Source organism: Acyrthosiphon pisum, chromosome A1 (assembly GCF_005508785.2).
Source record: "Acyrthosiphon pisum isolate AL4f chromosome A1, pea_aphid_22Mar2018_4r6ur, whole genome shotgun sequence".
NCBI lineage: Eukaryota > Metazoa > Arthropoda > Insecta > Hemiptera > Aphididae > Acyrthosiphon > Acyrthosiphon pisum.
Genome location: NC_042494.1, coordinates 116,092,236 through 116,117,967, shown reverse-complemented (window position 1 = coordinate 116,117,967; position 25,732 = coordinate 116,092,236). Strand labels below are relative to the sequence as shown.

At 33.2% G+C, this 25,732-nt stretch overlaps 1 protein-coding gene across 3 annotated transcripts in view; it reads left to right on the top strand.

The window, feature by feature from the left end:
- LOC100160905 (insulin gene enhancer protein isl-1) overlaps positions 1 to 25,323 on the top strand; it is a 53,341-nt gene extending 28,018 nt beyond the window's left edge. For 2 of the 3 annotated variants that reach the window (XM_016803127.2, XM_016803129.1), the window contains exons 3-8: positions 2,399 to 2,612; positions 11,052 to 11,440; positions 19,509 to 19,825; positions 22,168 to 22,374; positions 24,235 to 24,410; positions 24,699 to 25,323. In XM_016803127.2, coding sequence (XP_016658616.1) covers positions 2,399 to 2,612; positions 11,052 to 11,440; positions 19,509 to 19,825; positions 22,168 to 22,374; positions 24,235 to 24,390 — 1,283 coding nt within the window. In that variant the 3' untranslated portion in view covers positions 24,391 to 24,410; positions 24,699 to 25,323. The remainder of the gene's footprint in view (positions 1 to 2,398; positions 2,613 to 11,051; positions 11,441 to 19,508; positions 19,826 to 22,167; positions 22,375 to 24,234; positions 24,411 to 24,698) is intronic. The other variant, XM_016803128.1, reaches the window with a different exon arrangement.
- Positions 25,324 to 25,732: the final 409 nt, after the last annotated feature.

Below are 25,732 nucleotides of genomic sequence, written 5' to 3'. Positions count from 1 at the left end.
AGCCTACAATTATAGTGTCAATAAACAAAACAGTTCACCACTTTTTTAGATCATTTATTTTTAAATAAAAATACAATAAATATATTTTGAACATACGAAAAATATAACTGGTTTGAAATAATTATTTTTTGGAGGATTGACGCGTGTGTGATTTTTCCTTATCCTATATCTAAATGACTAAATCTATTTAAATTGGTTCATACCCTTATGTGTATACAAATAAGAATAAGATGAAGATCATTTATTATTATCGTGGAATTAAATTTAAAAATATAATAACCATTTTATGAATAAACGAGTCATCTATTCTACGTCACTATAGGTTAAACAACCTATTAAAATACCTCTGCACAGAATACATATATAGCGCCTACCTATATATTTTATTATAGAAATGCAGCGGTTATCAAATAAAAATATATTATAGATCTATTATTTAATTCTATATAGGTACGACTTATGCGTAGGTACCTATATACCTACCTATATTATATAACTGCTAGTGTTCAATAATATTGTAATGTGTGTTATAGGTAGGTATTATATTATATAACTTGCAGTATGCTGTGTACAATGTACAATGCACATACCTATAATATAATAGTATATAATATGTTTAGTATTTTATGCTGATTAAGAGGACGTCACACTTGCATGCGTGTTATCTCCGTCTTATAAATGTACAACATAGCAAAAACAGTTTTGCGCGGGACAATTTTACTCCCTCTGTATTTACAGTCAAATTACCAAAATTCCACAACGCATAGGGAAGAACTTTATCCGTGTCGTAGTTTTTTCATTTTTTTTTTTATAAAACTAACCAATAGTTTTTAATAATTAAATTTAAAAAAAAAAACTGATGTTCTCAAACTAATAACTTTAAATATATTTATGTTATTCAAATATAAAAAACGCTACGACACAGATAAGGTGTTTGGTAATTCTAATATAAATACATAGGGAGTAAAATAAAATTGTCCCGCGCAAAACTGTTTTGCACATATGCGGGTGTGACGTTCTCTTATACATAGAAATGTACCTACTTGGCTACTTAATCATTACAATAGGAATGTAGGTGTTCATGGATATGATCAACTACCTATATACATAATCTATATAAGCTGTTTATTGAAATATAGACTAATATGGTGATATCGTATAAGTTTTCGTTTTCTCATAGGTACCTATAAAATATGTAGGTGAAAGTATTAAATTAACGTATTTGTTTTATAACAATTAAACATTGCGTCAGAATCCAAGTCCCCCCCCCCCCCATCACTCCGCGTCGTTTTGCGCGTAAAAGACAACACGGTCAACGCATTTGTATATTTTAGTATGTACCTACGTGATATATTATACTGATAAACTAAAATAGACACATACGCCAACATGCATCATTAATTAACCTATCTTATATACCTATAACTACATAAGTAAAATGTATATAATATTATCATATAGGACCTACCTATATTATATCTATTTAATTTTAAGCTTTAATATTAATTACCAGCTATTAATCTTTTAATTTACTGCAGCATGCGAAAATGCACCTAAATATAAAATTATTCTGCAGACAGCTGGAACGACCTGACATATAATACGATATATATAAACATAATAAACGGATCTGGATTCATCGACGAATACCCCGTCTTGCAGCCGTATTATTGTACTTAATACTATGTATAATATAATATATCATATTATAAAACTATAGCAGTCACTAGCTTACCTAAGAATTACGAATACACGGCCCATTATGTCCCACGATCGTTTAGGCCATTGATAGAAATATCATATATTCCTATGTACATTTATATATAGATTATAGACGTATTGATATAATATAGCATATTATAAACTTAAAATAAATTGTAAGTAACTTTGTACCTAAAATAGGTATAGCGCGTGCAATTATATTGTATATATATATGTCTACCAAAAGTGTATATAAATTATATATGGATTATATTGATACAAATTATATATTATAATATGTACCTACTAGGTATTATACCTACTACCTATAGTACCTACATAAAGTCTACCCGGTCTTATTATGATAACGTTTTTTGGTAATCGGTTTATTCTGTTGAGAGCAGTAAAAAAAATACACGAAACATTGCAGGTGGCATACCTATATAGTATAGGTATATTCCTATGCATGTAGGTATAATAGTAATACGTGTCTATATAATAGTATGTATTTTATGTGTGTTGGCCGTTGACAGGAGCAGTGTGTTTTATATTTTGAATTATTCAAATTCATATTGAATTGCACTGCAGTGTGGCGGATACACTCATTATACGCGCTCGCATTATACCTATACTGTATATATATATATTATATTGCACAAATTGACATAAGCCGCGTATAGATTTTATTTAAAATCAGGTGTCTTGTTGTTAAATTTTTCAGAACGGCGGCGGCTGAGTCTGTGCGTGGGCTGCGGCGGTGCGATCAACGACCAATACATACTGAAGGTCGCTCCGGACTTGGAGTGGCACGCGGCTTGCCTCAAGTGTGCCGAGTGCCATCAATTTTTGGATGAACATTGTACCTGTTTCGTGAGGGACGGGAAAACCTATTGTAAATTAGATTATGTCAGGTAATAATAATCTCAATATATGTTATTATAGTTATATAATCGTACCTATATATTATACGTATTTTTACCATGCACACATATTATTTTAATTTATAAATGACAACTAATATTATGTTTTATTAAATAAAGCGAATGTCTCTGTATTATATGAGAATATGAGCTGTATATACACAATCAATTCAATGTTAGGGAGTACCTAACTATAAATAATAATAGTATATAGCTACATTAAACATAAAGTTCAACTCACCTATCACAAGTTTTCTAAAAGCCTAAAAGAGGCTGTGTTCAAAATATATTATCTTATATATATTGTGTTATTACATGCCTATAAATTATCTTATATTATTTAAAGTGTATATTAACTGCGGTGGTTATAAATATCGATGAAATAACCAACACATCATACATTTAATATATATAGGTATATACATGAAAGGTGACTGGTGTACAATATATTATAATACACGGAATCTTTACATATCTGGTAGACATTAGTGATTACATTAAAATTGTATGCGATTCCTATTAATTTTGTCACTCAACAGTTGGTTGACGGTTGACTTATATATAGGTATACTTAAAATAATTGACGAGTAGGTATATGAATAATAATATATTAATAAAAGTCAAAATACATAACTAAATATATTTTTTAACGATTATTACGTAGGTATTATGTTTGATGTATATCTAATACTAAAAAATCGTTTAAAAATAAATCTTGTCTGAGAGGGTGGGGTATACTGGGATCCTCAGCTTTTCCTTGGATCCATTCCCGGATGAAATATGCTTTATTATATTATGTAGGTACCTAATACATTTTAGTATACTGCTTGTTCGTATGACGTTTGTAATTAGCATACTATATTATAATATATATATTTACGTCATGGTAATATATTATATCGTCTTTTTCCGTTGATATATATATATATGCATTATTAAACGCGTTTCGAATCTATTTTACGGAGTAGGTATAGAACGCATTACGTACGCAGTTAAATTTTCAACTGTTGTATTTTTTTATATTATTATAATATTATGACTATTATTTTTACATCTAATGCTGGGAGTTATTTTTTTATTATATTTGCTTTTGGAAACATAAATTTTAATATTTTTCGTATATCACGTGCCCCTTTTGGCAGAATGTTTATAGCGCGTAAACTCGTCGTTAGTATGCGGTGCAGACAGTATGAAAACGAAAGAATTTTTATATTGTGGCTCGAAAAAAAAAACATAAAAGTATTATAATAATAATTATGTGCGCGTCACTCGTTATATACAAACTAGTAAACTATGTTCTATGACAACGTCCGTATAGTATTTAATATTTTTTGGTTGGTTTATATTTATATAACCCGATAACTTGTCAGTTGTCAATAACAATCAGTCATCACGATGACTACTGCAGACTATAATATAATGTGCATAGCTGTATCTATAATAGGTCATCGTCGATACATATTTGTTTTTTTTTGCTACTATAACAATTATATAAATATATAATATTATTTATTGTAATAGGTAAATTAATACTGTAAATATATAAACAAGATGATTTACCAAGTTACTCTCTACTCTCACGTTTTTCTTTAAATATGCATTTATTTAAATTCTGATTTTTAAACATTAAAAGAACCTCCTTCTATACATCCTAATTTCATAAACCTACTTTGATTTTTGTACCATTTAAGAAATGTCCTGTGCACTAACTTTTAATTGTTAGACAGATACATTTTAATGAGTAGTTAGATGGCAGATTTTTGAAAATGTATAAGGCATAAGTGTCAACTAATGACTATTGTCCATGATTATCGGCTTAAACTATATGGGAACTATATGATGATTTTTAAATTAAAGTAATTACTTAGGTATAGGTCCCTATAATATTAGTATATTAGCATTTCGTAATAAAATTGTATTGAATTTATTAAGCATTATAGATGACAGAATTATTCACCTTATATATCTTATACACATATACATAGACTATGTACAAGACTTTAAATATAATTAAAAAATGTGCACGAATTTCCTTAGGACTCACTGGGAGTGTTCTTTGCTTTGTTTTTCAACCCCTATACTATATTTTATTTCAACTAGCCTATAGGTTGCTAAAGGGTGGCTCACACAAGTATTTCGTTTTGGCTAACGAAAATAGAATTTTTTTCTTTATTTATATATCCAATTATATAGGGTGGCCGTTAGTTATAGAAATAAAACTTAAAAGAAAAATGGTGTGTAGACTATATAGCTGACCTGTCATGCGTTGCTAATGATTTTTTTTTAATAAATTAAAATTATATTAAATTAATTGTTTGTGCAAAGACACAACAAAAGGCATTGTTATATTATGTGTAGCTTATAGACTCAAAAAATACTAGGCCAATTTTTACGAAAGCTTCAGTGATGTTCTTAGAGATATCAGAAAAATTTGGAGAGTAATTATTCGAACCACGTTTGAAAATATACCAACTGCTAATATTACCATTCACCACAGGCGTATTGCCCATCTCAGTCGGATTTGTCCGTGAACTGAGGTACACTAAAACCAAAATACACAGATATAGCGTGAATTATATAACTAACATTCGTGAACGTATTAGAATCAAAATTTTCAGAAATTGTTAAATTTCATTCGATAACATAAAGTCTGGCTTTGTTAATGTATAGATATTGAAACGTTACTATATAAAAAAACATAAAACATATACTCATAGGCTATAACACTTACGTACAGGCGTAAAGCACTATTAATTATTATTACCTATATGGCTAAACATCAAACAAATATGATATATAATAATATGTAGGTATATAATATATAGCTAGACAGCGAGTGCATGTTTTATTTTACGACAAACTGAATACGGAGTCCGTTATATATAAAACAAGCCCATATATTTTTTTGCTAATTTCTGTGAACATAGTCATTTGATATTTTCGATACAATAATATATATATATGTCATATTTTTTTTAATGATTACTATGTGCATTTTGTGACGGACGTCAAATGCATCTGCACGCCTCTTGTTTTCGAATGTCTGCCGATGTTTACACGGTACTCATACCCAATTCTCCCTTTGAGTAAATAAATCGGCTCTGGGGCCTTCTATGACAGATGACATTGTGTCAATATAAGCACACACATTCTATTATTTCCTGCTGCTAGGGTCATACGAATGCCGCCAAAGTTATGTGTATATATGCGGTGCATGTTTTTTTTATACGTATGATGTGTATAGAGCCGTATAGGGAAACGTCGACACTCGACATAATGGTAATAATAATAATATAATATACGACAATCGAAAAACCTCATACAGACGTATTCCGCTATAGTCCCATTTATATTTAAACATCGATAAATCATTTAAAATAATCTGCTAAATATTGATCATCACTTACAGTGTAAAGTTGCACTATTATAATATTACGCATAATAAAATAATGTATAGGTAGGTACCCACATATTTAAATTTAAAATATTATGTTTATCCCACCACCAGTCATCAGCACGCAGTCGTATTTTATGTTTGAAAAAGTAATTACTATACTAACGCGAGGAATATAATAAAATAATTTAGGTACATAGGAGGAATCTTCTTATTAATATTATATGAACTCAGTTCTGAATTATAATATAAAAATTGGTTGAAATAATAGAAATTATACATATATATAGGTACCTACTGTAGTTTTTATTTTTGGATACTAATGAAATCATACTTAGGTATTTCTATTTAGATATTTTATTATTATATATTTCTATTATTATTAGATATTTCTATTTCCCTACTTTACTAAGTTGTGATCTATGAATTGTATAATTGACTTACAATAGTCAAATTGAAATACCATGCACTATAATAATCAGTAGATTTTTTAAATTTTGATTATGTCGATTTTTTCATTCAGGTATAATTAATATATTATAATTTATTCTTTATATAATCTTTTTTTTCCATCATAATAAAAAAATTAATCTGTCTACTCTATATGTAACGATTTAATTCTAATTGTTAACGACGGTTGGTACGCAGTGTGCTAACTGATTTATCACATAAAAACAAAATAAAGTACTTATTGAAATTATTTATAAAGCATTTTGGAAGATACCGTAAATGCATTATTATAAGAGGTACGTAGTACAGAGTACAGTACTAATACTTGACAGTCTGTTAAACCTATATCTGGCTATCCAGTATTTACATACAATATCATAATACAAAAAATATTATTATATCATATCCTAATATTGTGTTTACGTTTATCATTTGAAAACGGTAATTAGTTATAAATTGTGTAGCCTTGTAGTTATTTGATTTCTTAAAAATATAACTTTGTACTTCTATAGTATATAGTTACAATGTATTTCATTGTTAAATCTAGATTACTATTGATATGCGACTTCAATAATTAGGAATATTTATATATTATATAACTTGCAGTATGCTGTGTACAATGTACAATGCACATACCTATAATATAATAGTATATAATATGTTTAGTATTTTATGCTGATTAAGAGGACGTCACACTTGCATGCGTGTTATCTCCGTCTTATAAATGTACAACATAGCAAAAACAGTTTTGCGCGGGACAATTTTACTCCCTCTGTATTTACAGTCAAATTACCAAAATTCCACAACGCATAGGGAAGAACTTTATCTGTGTCGTAGTTTTTTCATTTTTTTTTTTATAAAACTAACCAATAGTTTTTAATAATTAAATTTAAAAAAAAAACTGATGTTCTCAAACTAATAACTTTAAATATATTTATGTTATTCAAATAATAAAAACGCTACGACACAGATAAGGTGTTTGGTAATTCTAATATAAATACATAGGGAGTAAAATAAAATTGTCCCGCGCAAAACTGTTTTGCACATATGCGGGTGTGACGTTCTCTTAAACAGCATAACATTTATACTAAACATATTATATATAATATTATATACTATATTATAATAAAGACATACTGTATTGTACATTGTACACAGCATACTTTAAGACTCGAGTTATATAAAATATAAATATTCCTAATCATTTAAGTATTTTATCAACACGTCCTCTCAATGTATTTTATAGTGTTAAAAGTTAGTATTTAGACATTTTTAAGATATCGATTTTAATGATTAACCTACTCACAATAATTAATATTAATATAATTCAACTTGAAAAATGTACTAACCCTGGGAAGATTTAGACACTATTAAATCTCTATTAATATTTAACAGAGGGCCGTTTTAATAGTGGGACTAAAAAGTCATTTTCCCCATAGAACCTCATTTTAGTACATTTTTAGGGCACCCACTAATCTCAATAAAGTCGGCCACAATTAGATACCTACTATACATGGAAGCAATACACATCTCTAAATTATAAGCATTAAAGCATGGTGATAACTTGAGATACCACAAAAGTATCTATACTTAATTTATTTGAAATAATGAGGTTTATTTAGTGTGGTAATATTTTAATTTATAAATTTATGAGTAAATAAAAATATATTGGTCCAATAGGAGTTTAGGCATGGTTAGAAAAATGTGTTTGAGGAAGGGGGATGGTTGTATAAATTATTTTTTTTTATCATACACTAGGTATACAGCATATACTAATCTTTATATAAAACAACCTTTTCTGATTTTAGGGGATACTTATATGCCTGCTTCAGCTCATTATTAGTATGGTATCACTATAAATTGGTTAGGTTAGGTTTTTTTTAAATTTTAATTGTTCCTTATGCTGTTTATAATTTAACAATAATCAATATTATTATAATAATTCATTGTTACAATATTACATAATAACTTTGTCATAAAAATTTCTTGAAAATTAAATCATTTATTACGTCAGAAATAATCAAGAACAATTATTATAGCCAATAGCCACCATTAATTGCGTACAGTAAGTAAACAAGTAATACATTATTATATCATAGATTTTAATATTTATTATACTTAATATAAAGTAAACATATAGTTAACATTGTATAAATATGGGTATCGATTATATTATATCAGAATTGACATACTGAATATTATAGTTTTTTGTATCAAAAGTGATTGTACAGGTCACAAAATATATCATAATATGAATTCTATATATTATTATATAGTATAATAAATAATTATATTCAAGGGACTTTTATAAGCTGTTTATACATGTAACAAAGGTCCTTAAATACATATTCGTTGCAAGCTATTAACCGTTTATATTACGGAACACGAGGTTACAATTTTTTAACGCTGGTACCGTTTGTTATTTTCTACGCTGCCTGGATAAAAATTATTCTACACCTGCTGCAGTACCTTTAAATTTCAACGAGGCAGGTTAGACACTAAAATAAATTATTGAATGCAACACATTTTTTGCCACAATAATATATAAATGTTGGTGCTTGGAATTCGGCGTCTCACCATTCCGTTGATAGATCTTTGAATAACCCGTTTCGTATTCCTATATAAATAATTGTAGGTACTGCAGGTGCATCATATTGCGACGCAAGCGCGGTTTTCGAATTTCTTTTTTTGATCTGGTCACTGACAAATAATTGTATCTATGTAATTAGTATGTATATATATTACTATATTACTAATTACTAAATATTTAACTGATATCATTAGTATGTATCATAGGTATTTTATATTGTTAAAACAAGTGATAACTACTATACGGCGCTAAAAAGATTAACGTTAACGAAACATAGGTATTTATAATGCAGTTCGTCTCGGTATTTATTTTTTCTAAGTCTTTGTGTCTACGTGTATAATATGCATTGTACACTGTATATAATTAAATATTTTTTCTACGAACAAAACCAAACTGCACTTCTGCGTTACACTTTATCAGATTATATATATGGTGGAGTGCATTATTATATTGTGTATTTGTGTACAGTATAATAAGGAATCCATTAATCCTGACGTAGTGGTAATATAGTAAGTGTATAATATATAGGATCGTGTAAAACGATTTATTTTTTTCGCACTCATACGCGCGTGTTTGTTTACCAAGTCGACCGTGAATACAGTAGTCGCGATCACGGTATACGTATAATGCTTAATACAACACACCTTTAGATGATCCGGATCGCGTTTGTTTTACTTAAACCCGACTGCGGCAGAGGCAGTGTGGCACACGTGTTTTCGGTTTCCGAAACGGTACTTATTAAAATATGTACGTTTAGTGTTTATACTTTTTTTTGTCCTCTACGATCTATATATGCACGTGTATAATTCGAAAACGCTAATTGTGGATTGACATGTTGTTTATGTAATATTTTAAAAATATTATATAAATCTCGTTGGGTGGCCGAAAAGAGATCCGATATGTCTCGGCTTCCGCGTGTTTCTTGTCGTCGTATGCTCGTCGCACTTGTCAATACAACGAGCGCAGCGCGACAGCGGTTAAACCTTTTTTAATTTTTTTTCATCAAACCTGTCAGCTATTTTTTGAAAAAAAATCTCTCTTGCAAGAAGCGACGACGGCAACTGGCAAGTCGTGCAAAAGATTATTATAATAAGTCCGCCTGAAATACGCGCGCTATATATTTAAGTCGTATTTAGTTGACGAACGTTTATATCAACTAATAGGTTAAATTATAATAGCTCGCCGCAGAAGACCTTGCAAAGAACTCGTCACAGGCAACAATATTATACATGAAGATTAATATTCATGTTATTGCAATATTGCAGCGCATACCTACACTTAATGAGCGCAGTTAAGTTTTGTAGTATACCTATATGTTTTCATTTCTGCAGGTGTACGACATTGAATCTAAATGTTAAATTTTAGATACGTGGGTGGATGCAGTGGTATAGTGCAATAATTTTAATAAATATTTAAAACATATATAATATTGCACTTGGAAGTGTAGATTGTAGAAATAGAGTATACAACGCTGCAGTTAATGAACAGCAATATTTGTTTTATAATAAACCCGGTTATAATATGATATTATAGGCCTTGTTTTATACGTATACGATTTAATATAAGTGTACATAGTTATTTCGGGTCTCTCAAAACTTGAGGTTTTTGGCGGATATCGATCATGTTTTACTATGTTCAATTATATAACTAGTCACGGAACTCTTTTGACGATTTTCTTACTTAGTTTGACGACGGATGTTTCAAGATGGTCGGTTTGTTCGTTAATCGAGTTAATTTCAAATTCGTCAATCACAATCGGGTCGCATGGTAATTATTAATCTGCAATGGGAAAAGTTTCGGCGAGAGCGAACTTTGTCAAAACAAACACATAATAATGTTACGCGGCAGGACTAGCGTGCATAAAATGTATTGCATGTATACTGTATATTATATACCCGTATTTTTGTGTACCTATTGGCTATTACGGACAGTTAAAATTAAATTATTATTGAATTTTTCTCGTCTCATCGCCGTAATAACGATTTTATTGTTTCAGATTATTTGGCACCAAATGTGATAAGTGCAACCTGAGCTTCGACCGAACCGAACTCGTAATGAGGGCCAAGACTAAAGTTTATCACATGGAGTGCTTCAGGTGCAACGCGTGCAGCAGGCAGCTTATACCCGGCGACGAGTTCGCGTTGCGAGACGACACGCTGCTGTGCAAACAGGACCACGACCATCATCCGGGCGTGAACGGTGGCGGAGGCGGCGGTGGTGGTGGTGGCGGTGGCGGTGGCGGCGGCGGCGGTGGCGGTGGCGCCAAGAGTAAAATAGCCGCTCAGCTACAGCAGAGTAACGAGAATAACAACAACAACACTGCGCTGGCTGACCACAACACTAGCAGCACCAACTCGTTGCACCACAACGAAGGGTCGAATTCCGGTAAGTACCTATTTGCACGCGCGTTCGTACCGCAACTTCGTTATCTTATCCCCACAATATTAAAGTTTTATTTTTGAGGTTTAAAACGTGAAACATTTCGGTGAAGTGTCAGAAAGAGAAATCTATAGGTATTTTGCGGAAAAACGTAAACTATAATAGAACGTAAATATGGGTACTAGCGGTATCGGATATATAAGTATCCAAATCAAAATCCTAAACTTGATTTTCCACAAAGCCGTTCCGTCTAAAAACAATATAGTTTAATTACACTTACACATTAAAACCGCGTTACGTACGTATGTATTTTCAATTACATGACGCCGCAAGCGACGACCGGGCGCCGCCGCACAGTGTGTGCCCAACGCCGAGGTATCAGAGTTACGTCTTTATAAAACGACGCCCTTGTGTTTTATATTGTGTCGTAATATATAAATATATATTATATATATATATATATATAAATTTATATAATACACTATGTAATACACTATACACATATACATATTTTGTGCTGCTCAGCTAAATGTATAGGTATATGGATGTAGCCTGATGTAGGTACCGGTAACCTACGTATGGGGCAAACATATATACTTTGGTGAAAGTGTAAAGGGTGGAATACCGACGAGCGGTGGCGAGTTGTTGATCGCGGGGACAGTATATATATATATTAATGTATATGCTATGACGAGTCATTAGCCTAATGGAAACACCGTATACGTGCGTCACTGCAGGACATCGTCCACCCCAATCACAGCGCTTTTATATGAATGTATATAATATACCGTTTCATGTGCCGTCGGCGCAATAAACACATATCCGCCTCGTTCCCTGCTCCTTCCGTATCGGTCTATACTTTTACAAATACAATATTATTTTTATACATCGTGCGTAGTCCAACGATCGAAATGTCTTCTCACTCTCGTCAAAACCACGCAACCTGCAGACCCGAATACGCACCATACTTTTTTAGCATGTTTACTCGAAATAAGTGAACGCCATAATATAATATTATACTGTATTTTATTTAGATATAGAGAGAAGAATTCGCGTATGAATACTATTCATAATAATATTATTATGTATCTTTAGGTATTAATGTAGCGTATACACTGTAGAGGATAAACACAGATAAGATATTATTTTGTGAATTGTGAGGCATTCGTTCCTTTGATGTTTTAAAAATATGGAATAATTCGTGAACATTGTTTAATTGTATTTTAGTCATTTTTAAGAGTTATGATTTAATAGAGTAGTCGCGTCAGACTATAGACAATACGTAGTGCTCGTCCCTGACAGTTTTTAAGTTGACTATACCACTACATAATAATAATAATATAATTATATATAGGTACATCACATTATAATTATATATTACATAATATGTACATAAGGCAATAGTATTGAGTATACATACCTACATATACATATAGGCTATACAGGATGACCCATTAGACGTACATAAGAACTTACTTACTTTACTTAGTCTTTTTATTGTAACACGTTATCTTATTATATTCACTATCTATCTGTTGTAGTAGGAATTTAGGATGGTATAATATGATATATTATGAAATTTGTTGTAACTTTTGGATAAATGTATTAATTTTAATTTTAATATTGGTGCTAAAATTAAAATGTTCAAATTTTCCCATCCTATCATAGATATATTATGGTCCAAACTTTCATACTTGGGTAGATGGTGGGATAACCATACCTATAGGTTCTGTCTTCAGAATAATGTACTGCAACTGAAATTTATAACCTTAGGTATAGGTATTGCGACGGTTAATATGAGAGATCAGTCGTCGTTGCATAGTAATAATATTGCAATATTAGTATAGTATTCGTATGTATTTTTCATGTATGGGCGCACATTCAAGTATACATGTACAGCACTATCGATTACGCGTCAACGATAACTTGACGAAAAAAAAAACAAACACTATAGCGTATACATATATACGCTCTGTAGAAAGCGGGGGGAAATGCGTCGAGCTGCTTGCCGGGGGAGGTAAGTTTAATCACGTTAAAAGCGTTTTCGGATGGTTCTTAAGGGGTAGCGGACAGAAGTCGTTTTTGTATCTATACTGCCACGCCAACAACCCCCCTCACACCCATCAGCCACCCCCCCCCCACCATCATCACGATCCCCGTATGTTTCTCCGGTCCTGTGGCGGCCAACACACGCGTGGGCCCGCTAAACGAACCCTATTTACGCCAAACAAACCCTATTCAACTCCGTGTCCGGGACAATATTCACCACGATGCGTTTATGGCCGTTAACTTCGCTTTTCTACGCTACACACGCACGCACGCACGCACGCACACACACACACACAAATACACTAGTGCGAGACTCGATAGTGTATAGGTTCCAATGTGTGCTGCATGTAATGAAATTATATATATATATATATGTATACTATATTATTATATACTACATATATAGTTTGGTAAATCGAGTTAACGTCGACGCGGCGTGTATAGTATTTTTCGAGCTTAATAATAAATGTTTTCGGGTTGTGACTTGGACGCACGACGGGGTGCAGAGATAAACGATCAAACGCGAAAAAAAAATGTTATTAAAATCATTTTCGGAACGACGCGCTAGATGCGGCGTCCGTATATTATTATATTATAATGACGTTCAATGGTGTACAACACGCTACTGCAGCAATATTACCACTGTGTGGCTCGTCGATAATCGATTGATTTATCAATCTGATGGGACCATAATCACTGCAATATGTTTATAATACGGCAGTAATATTTGAATTGTTTGAATCGTTCACGTAATTTCCGCTTACGAATATTGTTGTATGAATACACAAAAAAATAAAATACAATTGTGTTCGTTTTAAATATTGCATTATACCGCCGTGTATCTCTTTCATCAAAAATTTAAACCCTACATAGGTAATAATAAAAAAAATGCGTTTGATATACCTACTGCGTATACCACATATAAATATCATACTTGTACATCATGAATAACTAATATATTTATACGTTCTGGGACGTTTTAAGACTAATTATTTTATAATATTCCGCAACCAGCGATGTCTATATAATATACATTCATATATTGACGATATTGATATTTACGTATCACTGTTACGGCAAAATCCCCAAACATACACGATGAAGTGCATAGATTTCTTATAACCATTACAATTTCCCAGAACATACCGATATATTATACATGTATAAATACTGTTTATCTGATATAAACGACCGTGAAGTGTAAACGCGCGAACCTTCGACAACAATATTGTGATAATATATAGGTGCATAATAATATATAATATACAGTGTGGTCCGTAGTGTTTTTCGTTTTTCTCTGTTTTTATGACGCGACGAATGACAATTTGTCCTGTATAATATGTTCATATTTATTAATAAGCAAAAGCAATGAAACTGGATTAGATTCGAGTGCGCTTGCATGTTTATTTTATCTTTTATGACACTTAATGCAATTTGATATGATAATCGCTGCTTATAACATAAACTATACCCGTTCACTGTAAAAAAATCGACAACGCACAGTTAAATAAAAAAAACGTCAAATACGACGTTAACATATAAATATGTAGGTACCTACCTATAGCAGTTCCTATATAGATTATTATTTATTGTAAATTCGGTAATTCTCATTAAATATTTACTAACGCTTCCGTAAAAAAAGTTAAGCCGTAGGTATAAGTATATAAAATAAAAGTGAAGATATTTAGATTTCTTTTAGACACCAAAGGTATTTTATATTATAAAAATACACTCCACATTATTTTAAAAATTTTGATTGTGGTTTATTATAGTTCAAACTATTCTTGTAGCCATCGTAATAAATCTTGCTAGTTAATTATTTTTCTTGTAAGCTCAGAGATGGGTGACTTTAAGTACATGAATCGTTGTAAATATATACATTATACATAATACATAATAATAATAATAATAATAATAATAATAATAATATACCACTGTTTATAGTATAGGTAGATGTAGGTATTCAAAGCCGAGATGCGAACATCAGAATTAACGAGAAAAAATATTAGGCCCCTTTTGCTGGTGTGCTCATTAAAGTCCGGCCCATTAACGGCGGCGAAGCCATTAGAATAATGTTAATTACAGGGTTGTTTACGAGAGAAACTAAATGCGAAAGAGGTGGGGGGGGGGGGGGGTGAACACGGCCCGTGCCACTATTGATTTTGCACAACTACATTCTGAAACTTTTTTTACCCACTTCCCCCTCTCCGTTTAATTGTTGTTTTTTCGAGACAGGTATAAAAGTGTACGACGGCGCTCTTGATTTCATTCCAAAACTGCAAAACTTTATCTGTATCTATAAGTATATTATAAACGAGTGGGATGATTCGGATGTTGATTATTTTTTTTTGCAGTTGGTTTTTTCGATTTTGCCTACTTATACTCGGTTGTAATATTTAAGACCCGAACTCGTTCGTCGTTTTCATACCATATCATTATTATATACTCGTATCTAGTAGTGGCGTATAGAAGCAAACGGTGTGCGGTGGCAGTAGTGACGGTAGGGGGGTGAACGCACGCAAGGCAATAATAACAATAATAAAACCGTCACGTGTCCGCCGATGCCAACGGTCCCGGAACGTCGGTTTTCGAACACAAACGGTTCCGGACCCGGCACACCGCGCACACTCGATACAACCCTCAATTTGCCTTTTTTTCTTCCTCCGTTATGTCCAACCCCCGCCCCCACATCCTAATACGCTCGAAAACCGCACTCGGACCCACGGAAGAAATTGAAAAACGCACCGCAGCCGTATTATATAGATACACGTATAATAATAATAATAATAATATATTACTCGGGCGAGTCCCCGGGGAAGAATTTTTTCACTCCCGCGCATAACGGTGGTGGTGGAGGGTAGTAGGGAACGAACCTCCACCGACGCCGTCTCTGGGGACGCGATACAAAAAATTAACGTCTCCGACGCACTGTAGTACGCGCGTGGCTTATAATGTGGTTAAAACGCGATAATTTTCAGTTTGCGCCGACGACAATACATGTAATATTTATACATATGCGGTGTACACTATAGGGCGCGGTCGGTTGACGTTTCAATCATCCCTGCCGCACCACGTGCTACCGACGACGCTGGCTATATCGTATATCTTCCTCGTCATCGTTATATTGTATTACATTGATTATACTATATAGGTAATAATATTATTATATAATATTATAATAATAATATCGTGTTCGCGGTCATCGACTCTTGCACGCAAACAGCGACGTGCGCGTACCTACCTATACAGCAAAATTCTATTCTACATTTTTTCGGAGCATAATCGCTGCAGGTTTAGGTGAGAGTGGGCAACTCGCAACTATATGTATCATGATGTCGTCAGTCGTTACAGTATAATATTATAATATAATATAATTACAATTACCAATTGGTCGTATGATAATGTACATTATAAATTTATAAATATTTATTATTTATTGATTTGTCTGATTTGAGTTCCACGACCATGAAACCGAATTCTGAATATGTGCATGGAGACGCCCGTGTGTACATAGATTTAAATAATATCCAATACATTTCGAAAGCGCACATTCACATGTATATTACAGTAGTATAGCTAGGTATATATGCATTATAAGCGGTTTACGTTAATATCGAGGTCGCGCTAGTACACGCTCACTCGTGCATCATCGATACAATCGGTTTTTCGTCAGTAGTATATACTTATATTATATAGGTACATATTATTATTTGAGTTACGCCACAAACACACCTGCCAGTGCTTCAGGTAGCGGTGGGCCCGCACTGTTTTTATCTTACCGCTCCGAACAAATATTATATTTGCGAGCAAACATCAAATATTGAAAAGTCGTATATGACGTATAGAAGTATAGTATATAGACGTATAGGTAAACTACGCGTAGCGCATAAGAAAACACGAGAAAATCTTCCGCAGATATATAATATGTACATGTTTTTTTTTTTATAGAGAAAGTTCTAAAACGCGGAAAAAAAAATTTAAGTCCCCGGAGATTGTCTAGACGCTGCAGCGTTGCCGTCGTGTCGTTGCGTCTTCAAATAAGTATATAAATAAGCCATACAATATTAAGATAAAACACCGGGTGAGGGGATTGTGTGTAAAATATTTATTTTACTTGACGTGCCAAAAAACGAAAAAATAATGATATAGGAAACATTAAGCCGCGCACCTATATATTTGAAGGTTTAAAAAACAAAAGTTCCCGCAGAACGCAGTCTCTTAAAGAATAATACCTACTCCTTTGCGACAAGTGCGTGTTGTGTGTGCATATACCTACACGTTTCAGGTAAACCTTTATAAATATATTCATATACACATATTCATGTGCGTGTATACCTATACACTTTTTCTCCCTGTAGGTTAATCCTTTGGATTTTTTTATCTTCGACATTTTAAAGATGTACGTGAACAAACAATAGGAAGGAAAGCTTTTAAGAACTCTTCTGTACCTACTATAAGTTTTTGCTGAAAAATAAATGGGAGATACAGAATATATTTAAGAAAGAACCAATAGGTGTATTATTATTTATGTGATATATATTATATCAGTATCATTATTATGACCCAACGAATTTAAGTAGGTACACCTACAATATTTTTCAATGCATATTTTTCCACATTTTGAAGATTTTCAAATTATATAAATAGAAGGTTTATAAATATTCTAAGTACCTATTTTATTTCTATAATACCATGTATAATTAATTATTAGTTCATCTAAAATATAAACAGTAATTAAATTGTCAGTAATACCATATTTTTTTGTTACTTTAAAATATGTTTTGTAGTACCTATTATTGTATATACAAATCAAATACGTTTACGTACATTGAATTTTTTCGTTTTTGTAAGATCATCTATAATTTTTCATACATATTATTATAAGTTTTTTGTGCATGTTACGTCAATTTTAAGTTTTAACACGTATAATATGACGTTATAATATATAACTCAATTGTCCTAGTTATGAGAAACAATAACACATCAAGTACGTTCGGTGCAATGACCGTTTCAGATTACAATTGAATTTCGCAGTGTGATAAATATTAAAATAAAAACCCTTATATTCAAATTTCATCGAACAAATAGTTTTTTTTATTTGCGTATATGCTAACGCCGCATAATATTATATACACACGCACCGTTATTCCCTCTTCGTCGACAGTTCACGCAGTTGTACGCGTGTTGCGACATAATATGACGTATATACTGTAAACGATATACACCTATATATATTATATACATAGTGAGTGTACACGTACGACTGATGTAGAGTGGTGTATGTACGACGGCAAAGCGGTGGAAATCCAAAACGAATATTATTTTCGCAGCTGTCGTGGGCGATTTTTTTTCCAACACCGGAGTCCTGAATAGGCTCTACAACGATAACGACGACGACAGCGGCGGGGAACGGATAGGGTTATCATACATAAGGAGCAGGCAGGACACACATATATATATACTATAAATGCACTGAAAGCAAGGGGCCATGGGAACTGGACCACTTGTGTGGTCTACCCCGAGCTGTGTTTACTCTTCGGCAGCACCCTGCAGGATTTTTATTCACTCCTGAAAATCCCGCTAACCGAAATCTCGGCGCCCGTCGTCGTGTATACATAATGAATAATGATATATAAGGCCGGCTGCAAAAAACCATCCATTAACAACATTGTCATCTACAGTCTACACCATATATATAGTATCTCATACTATATATTATTATAATTTATAATAATTATTAGGTATAGGTATATTTTAATACCTATACATATAGTGTTTGATTTTGACCAGCGGCAATTATTTGCATCAAACAATCCGTGTCAATAGAGAGAATATTTTAGGTACATTATATATTATAGGCGCATTTACTATATAACCTAATCGAAATACTGCAATATAACATTACCGCGACGGATTGGGAACGCGCCTTATTTTAATCGATCGAATAAAATAATATATACGCGTTCCTCCTACACCACCGTTTGCTGTAAACTCAATAATTATAACGGCCGTTTATTGGTTTCAGACTCATCAGAATCGGGTTCGAACAAGTGTTCGGGCCGGACCGGATCGGATGGTCCGGGCAACAGCCGGCTGGGGTCGGCGGGCAAAGGCTCGTCGGACGGCAAACCGACCCGCGTCCGGACGGTGCTCAACGAGAAGCAGCTGCACACGTTGCGGACGTGCTACTCGGCCAACCCGCGGCCGGACGCCCTCATGAAGGAACAACTGGTCGAGATGACCGGACTTAGCCCGCGGGTCATACGTGTGTGGTTCCAAAATAAACGGTGCAAGGACAAGAAACGCGCCATCGCACTCAAACAGCAAATACAACAAGACAAAGTACGTATATACAATTTTGCGTATGTCGTGACTGGTGCTATTCTCTGTGTTTAATAATAATTATAATAAAGTGTAAAGATGATTATTTGTTATCACAAATATATTATATTATTCAAAGACTACTAAAAATTTGAAAACAAAACGTACCTATATAATATAATAACTAAGAGGGAAAATCGTACAGTGCGTGTTTATTTAAAGTAATATTTAACAAAATATATAGGTAGAATTAATCGTATTTTCGCGTGCAATGTGCATAATAATGAATTCTATCGTCACCCCTCGACGACGTAAATTTCGTATTCGATGTATGTAGATGTATTATATATTATTATGCGGCGATCAGAGCTCAGCGCGTAAAAAGACCCGAATGGTCGTTTAACAATAATATATTTTATACACGTACGAGTGTTATAAGCTTTCTATTTTTGAACGGATTAAACTTCGAATGGACAAAATCGGTGACCGTATTTAAGGGTTTATTAAAATTTTAAGACTATTGTGAACAAATAAACGTGTGTGTGTGTATAATAAAAAGAGAATAATATATTATAATACTACACACACACACACACACACACACACATAATATTCTCGAGTTTCCATTTAGCGGGCTTAAAACCGGTTATGTGCGTTCCGTGACGGCTGCCTTCCGATTACAATGTCGCCATCGTGTCGCCCGTTTGGCGCCGCCACAGCAGCCGCATCAGCCGCCGCGGAAGATATCGCCGAAGTCGATAGATAAATGTATGTTTCCACGCTCGACGTGACGGTATTTCCCATCGACGGTGACGACGACGCCACCTTTGGTCCGGAGTCGTGTGTTGTTGTTTTTACATAATATTTTTTTTTTTTCCGTTATCTCCATACGACGCAAACGATAATATACCTCCCCGATCGTTCCTTCTCCGGAGCCCGACACTACAGTCGCTGTACATTATTATAATAATACAGTCTGGCTAGAAGTGGTTATGTATACCTACACCGCAGAAGAGAACGCGACAGGGTTAATTAAATACGGTTATTATGGAACGCAAGACCATTAGACACAAACACGTAAATCTATTATAATATATTCAATAACCAATATATATATTTACACGCTCATACATTATAATATTTTATCTACGTTTATACGACCCATTGTAAGCGGCTGCGGCTACGTTAGCCTACAGAACGACCACCAATGGCTTGAAACGATTTCGTATTACAAACAATAGAGCGACAAAAAAGGACTTTTATATTAGACGCAGTGACACGCTCATTTTCAATGATAACGCCGAATGCATTTTCCAATCGTGTATAATGAAGTATAATAATGTAGTGTATAATAAAGTCACATATATTGGTGTTCTAGACCCTAACGCGTACATTGTAGGTAACTATTGTATTCAAACTTCAAAGTATCAAGATCCTTTTTTACAATTTAATCGATAAATCTTAAAATCTATAATCTCTGGTACTCACTGTCTATATAATAATATACTAAATATATTAAGTATACAATATTATGCATTTTCTCGTATACCAATATAATCATATTATGCAGCTATATAAAAATTAAACTATTCGTTTTTGCAAAGCCTTCGTTCAAAATCCAAATGGGTATTTTTACACACCGCACGCGCATTTATTAAATCTGTTCACACTTCAAATCGACATTGACGGGTATTTCTTAAAATACCCACATACAAGCGCGTGCGCTCTCAGTCAAATCGAACCGAGTATTATTTTTCGAACCGTCAAATTTGGATAGTCGGTTTGTTGATGGACTGCCAACGACTTGGGCGGTGGTTTTTTCTCTTCAATCATTGCCGCTCGGCTGTCGTGTTATTATAACTTTTTTCTATCCCCCTTCCCATCTCTTGCAGCCTGTGGTTCAAAAAACGTCGACGACACCGCCTCCGGACTTCTAAATAAACGTCAATATATACATGCAAGAAAGCCAAAACACACACTGCACAATAATATACCAATGATTTTTTTCTCAATATTTTTTAACCGAATTGAATTTTGTTGGTTACAAAATATTTTCTGTAGTCGATAAATTCATTTTTGATTCACCTGAGACGTTTATACAGGGAGCCTTTAGGGACGATAAGACGATAACTAATATATATATAGGTATTGAAATTCTAAAAATTCGACCTACATAACTCTAAACTTACGTTAGACACATTTTTATATAGGCATGAAAATAATAGGTTAAATTAAAAAAAATTGAAGACAGGTATCAACCATTCATCTTGCACTACACTTATATTATTAATTATTATTCATACATCTGCGTGTCACAAATTATATTATTGTCGATCGTTATTAACACTTCGGGGTTGTTTCAGGATGGTAGAAAAATGGGCTACGGTAGCATGCAGGGTATACCAATGGTAGCGTCGAGCCCGGTGCGGCACGACAGTCCGCTGGGCATGAACCAGATCGATGTGCAGAGCTTCCAGCCGCCATGGAAGGCGCTGTCCGAGTTTGCGTTACATTCGGACCTCGACCGGGTGGACACAAGTCAACCTCATTTCCAGCAGCTCGTCAATCAGGTATATACGTATTATATTATATAATCATTTTCAGTTTAAATCCAGTCGATAATTAAATTTAACGCTATGCATAAAAGATTGGTTTAATTTATTTACAACTTTTTATATTATATTTTTGTAGCATCACTTTTTTTTTTTGAAACGAGGGTGTAAAAAACAATGCCTAGGTATTGCAGGAGTTTAGGTAGACTAACGCGTAATAATATGCTATAATATATTATAGTCCGTCACCAGGGGGGTGTATAAGAGGGATGGAGTGTGGGATACACAGAGATACTTCGTTCATACTACATTTAGGTCGTCACTGAAATATTATTCTCTATAAATTTCATAATAAGTGTTTTTACTCAATAACTAATTTTTAATATCTTTTCGTTTTTGTGAAGCATGGAATTTAAACGTATTTTCGACGTTAGCTTTGAATTTCATTGCTGCCATATGTGCAGCTGAGTCCTCACTATGATATATAGATAAACGCGATAGTTGCTATCATGATAGTATATATATAACTGTATAAACATATAGGCGGTGAACATGTATTAGCCTTTGAATTAGGGGAGCTCGTGTCTTGCTTAATATTAGCTTTTTCACATATTTGGGACCTTTTTCTCGGGGATAAATACTTTAAAATGCCTACTTTTTGGACGTAAGTCAGATTTTTTCCACTCATTCTCACAAAATGTATTTATACGCCACTGCGATTATCACTATTTATAAATATGTATTCATCTTCATTAACTAAAAATCAACCCGCGGCCACCAGACACCACAATACCTACTATTTGATCGTATATATAGCGCTGCAGTGTATACCCGCCAGGCACACTGCATAATAACCGTGCTTTAAAATTATCATCGTTATTATTTTACGACGCGTCAGTCGAAGGTTTTTCTTCGGCCGAGACCCGCCGCTGTCAAGGAATCGTGTGTTTATTAAATTTTTAATTTTACCATAATTACTGTCGCGTAGGTATCTACACACACGTGCACGCTGTATAGGTATTACGGCTATATGCGTGATGCCTTGACAAGGATAATCCCGGTGATATTATTGGAAAGTAACATAGCAGCAGTGTGTGTGTAGGTACACACGACTGTGCTGTCGACTTAGCACGGGATTACACTGCCCCTGAATGTGTAATTACCGCGCGTGATGTGTCCGCAGCACCGGTGTAGTTGTACCTATAGGTAATAATAAAATATATAGCGAGTGGTCCGGCCCGGTCACCGCCGCCATCCGTACCTATATACAACTCGTGTGTTGTTGTTGTGTGTGCGCGTACAGACAACCTTGTCCCGTCGTATAATATTATTTTTTTTTTCTTTCGTACACGCATAATAAATAGTAATGTGTATAATACGCACCTAAATATTTACAGGTGTCATGTGTGTATATGTATATATATACAGGAGTAGTGCGACGTGCATATTTTATTCGACCGAATGTAATTCGTGCATTTCTTATCGATGATTATTTTAATTTTTTTGGATTTTTTAACAACACGCTCATCAATATACGCAACTGTATTCAAATATTTTAATATAATTTACACATGGGATAATAATATGTACCTATACCTACCTGTAAATATATTATAATAATATTATAATACACATTCGATTTTTCATAATAGCGCGTGCCCTCTACGACGGATATCCGTCTATTACGAAATCATGACAAATATAAAACCAATATTGTAATATACGTCGTGTAAACACGTTTTTTTTTTATATTTTAGTTTCACGCCTATAAACATTTTTACGATTGAAATATTATTAATAAATTATACGACTTTGTCATACTATTATGCCTCTACCTGCATTATCTTTAATTAACCATTACCGTGGTTGTGTTTGCAGATGCACGGTTACGACATTCACGGTCCTCCACCACCCATGACCAGGTTGGACATAGACCCGGGTCCCGTGGACATGATGCATCCGGATTCAACCGACTCGTTTGTCACGTACCTAGAGAGCGACGACAGCCTTCACAATGACACGTCGAGTCCCTAATGCCATCGCCACTGTCACGGGTGAGTGCAATATATATATAACGTATAATATTAAAATAATTGTTTTATTTTTAATCCTTATATTATACACACTTTTGTAGTACTAGTACATATCTACAATAAAATGTTACTCCTTACGTATTTTTCCTAGAAAATCCTATTTAAAGTTGCACTTTTGCGCTTATATAATTTCGACGGCGTTTGCCTTTGCGCTATGGTAATAAAACCACCACCACGAATGCGTATTTCATCAAGCGTACATATAACCATTGTATTACTAATGTTGTCTCGTTTCGTTTTGTGTTTCAGGTCCGCATGGTCATCCGTGCCTACTTTTCTTGGCATACCTATTATATATCTTTAATTTGTTTCTATATTTGTTATACGTATTTTCTTCATCCTCTTGTCATGATTACCTACCCCGCTCCCCAATAACGAAGTTATGTATAAACGCGTGGTGAACCCTTTACCGTCATAATAATTATAATAATTATGATATAATGATTAATAAACAATAAAAATAAAAATAATGATAATTATAATATTGTAATTATAATATATATTACATTATAAAATTATAAGAATGGAGTGTATATATATATTTATATATTATATATTGTATTATATATCTTTGTAAACCAAATAATCTAAGAAAACAACGAGCGGCCGAGAAATTTCCGGATATCAGCAGCGGTCGTTGCGGGAGGGCTGGCTGTGTTGCTGCCGGGCGCTTCATCATTATGTGTAATATTTGTTGTACGTTTCGTGTAAATATAATATTATAATGAAAGAAATTCATTAGATTTTTATTAATCAAAATGTTTATTTGTTTTTTTTGTTTTTGTTCGTTTTTTTTTAATGTCACTAATCTTGTTAGTGCGATTGGCTAATTTGTTTATACTTAAACCGATTAAAAACATATTATGAACATGAATTATTTTTCCTTTGGTGTCGATTCAGTATTCATATATAAATATATGTTCGTATATATATATATATATCATGCATAAATCCATTGCGTTGTTATTATTTTTTACCCGCCAAATAAACACTATTATTTATTATTTATAATTATTATTAACACCATCACAAAACTTATGAAATGAACGAGAATTGTCGACTCACTTGCCAAATGCGACATATGCATATTTAGGTACAGTATATAATAATTGCACGATCGTTCATATTTATTGGACGAATTCGTTATATTTGAATAGGTGCGCGAGCAATAATAATAATTAGTAATTACCCGTTGACCGTTACCGACATAATATGATATATATTATGTACATAATAACATTAATATCATATATCAAAAAATTATGTGTTGTTACAGTAAGTTC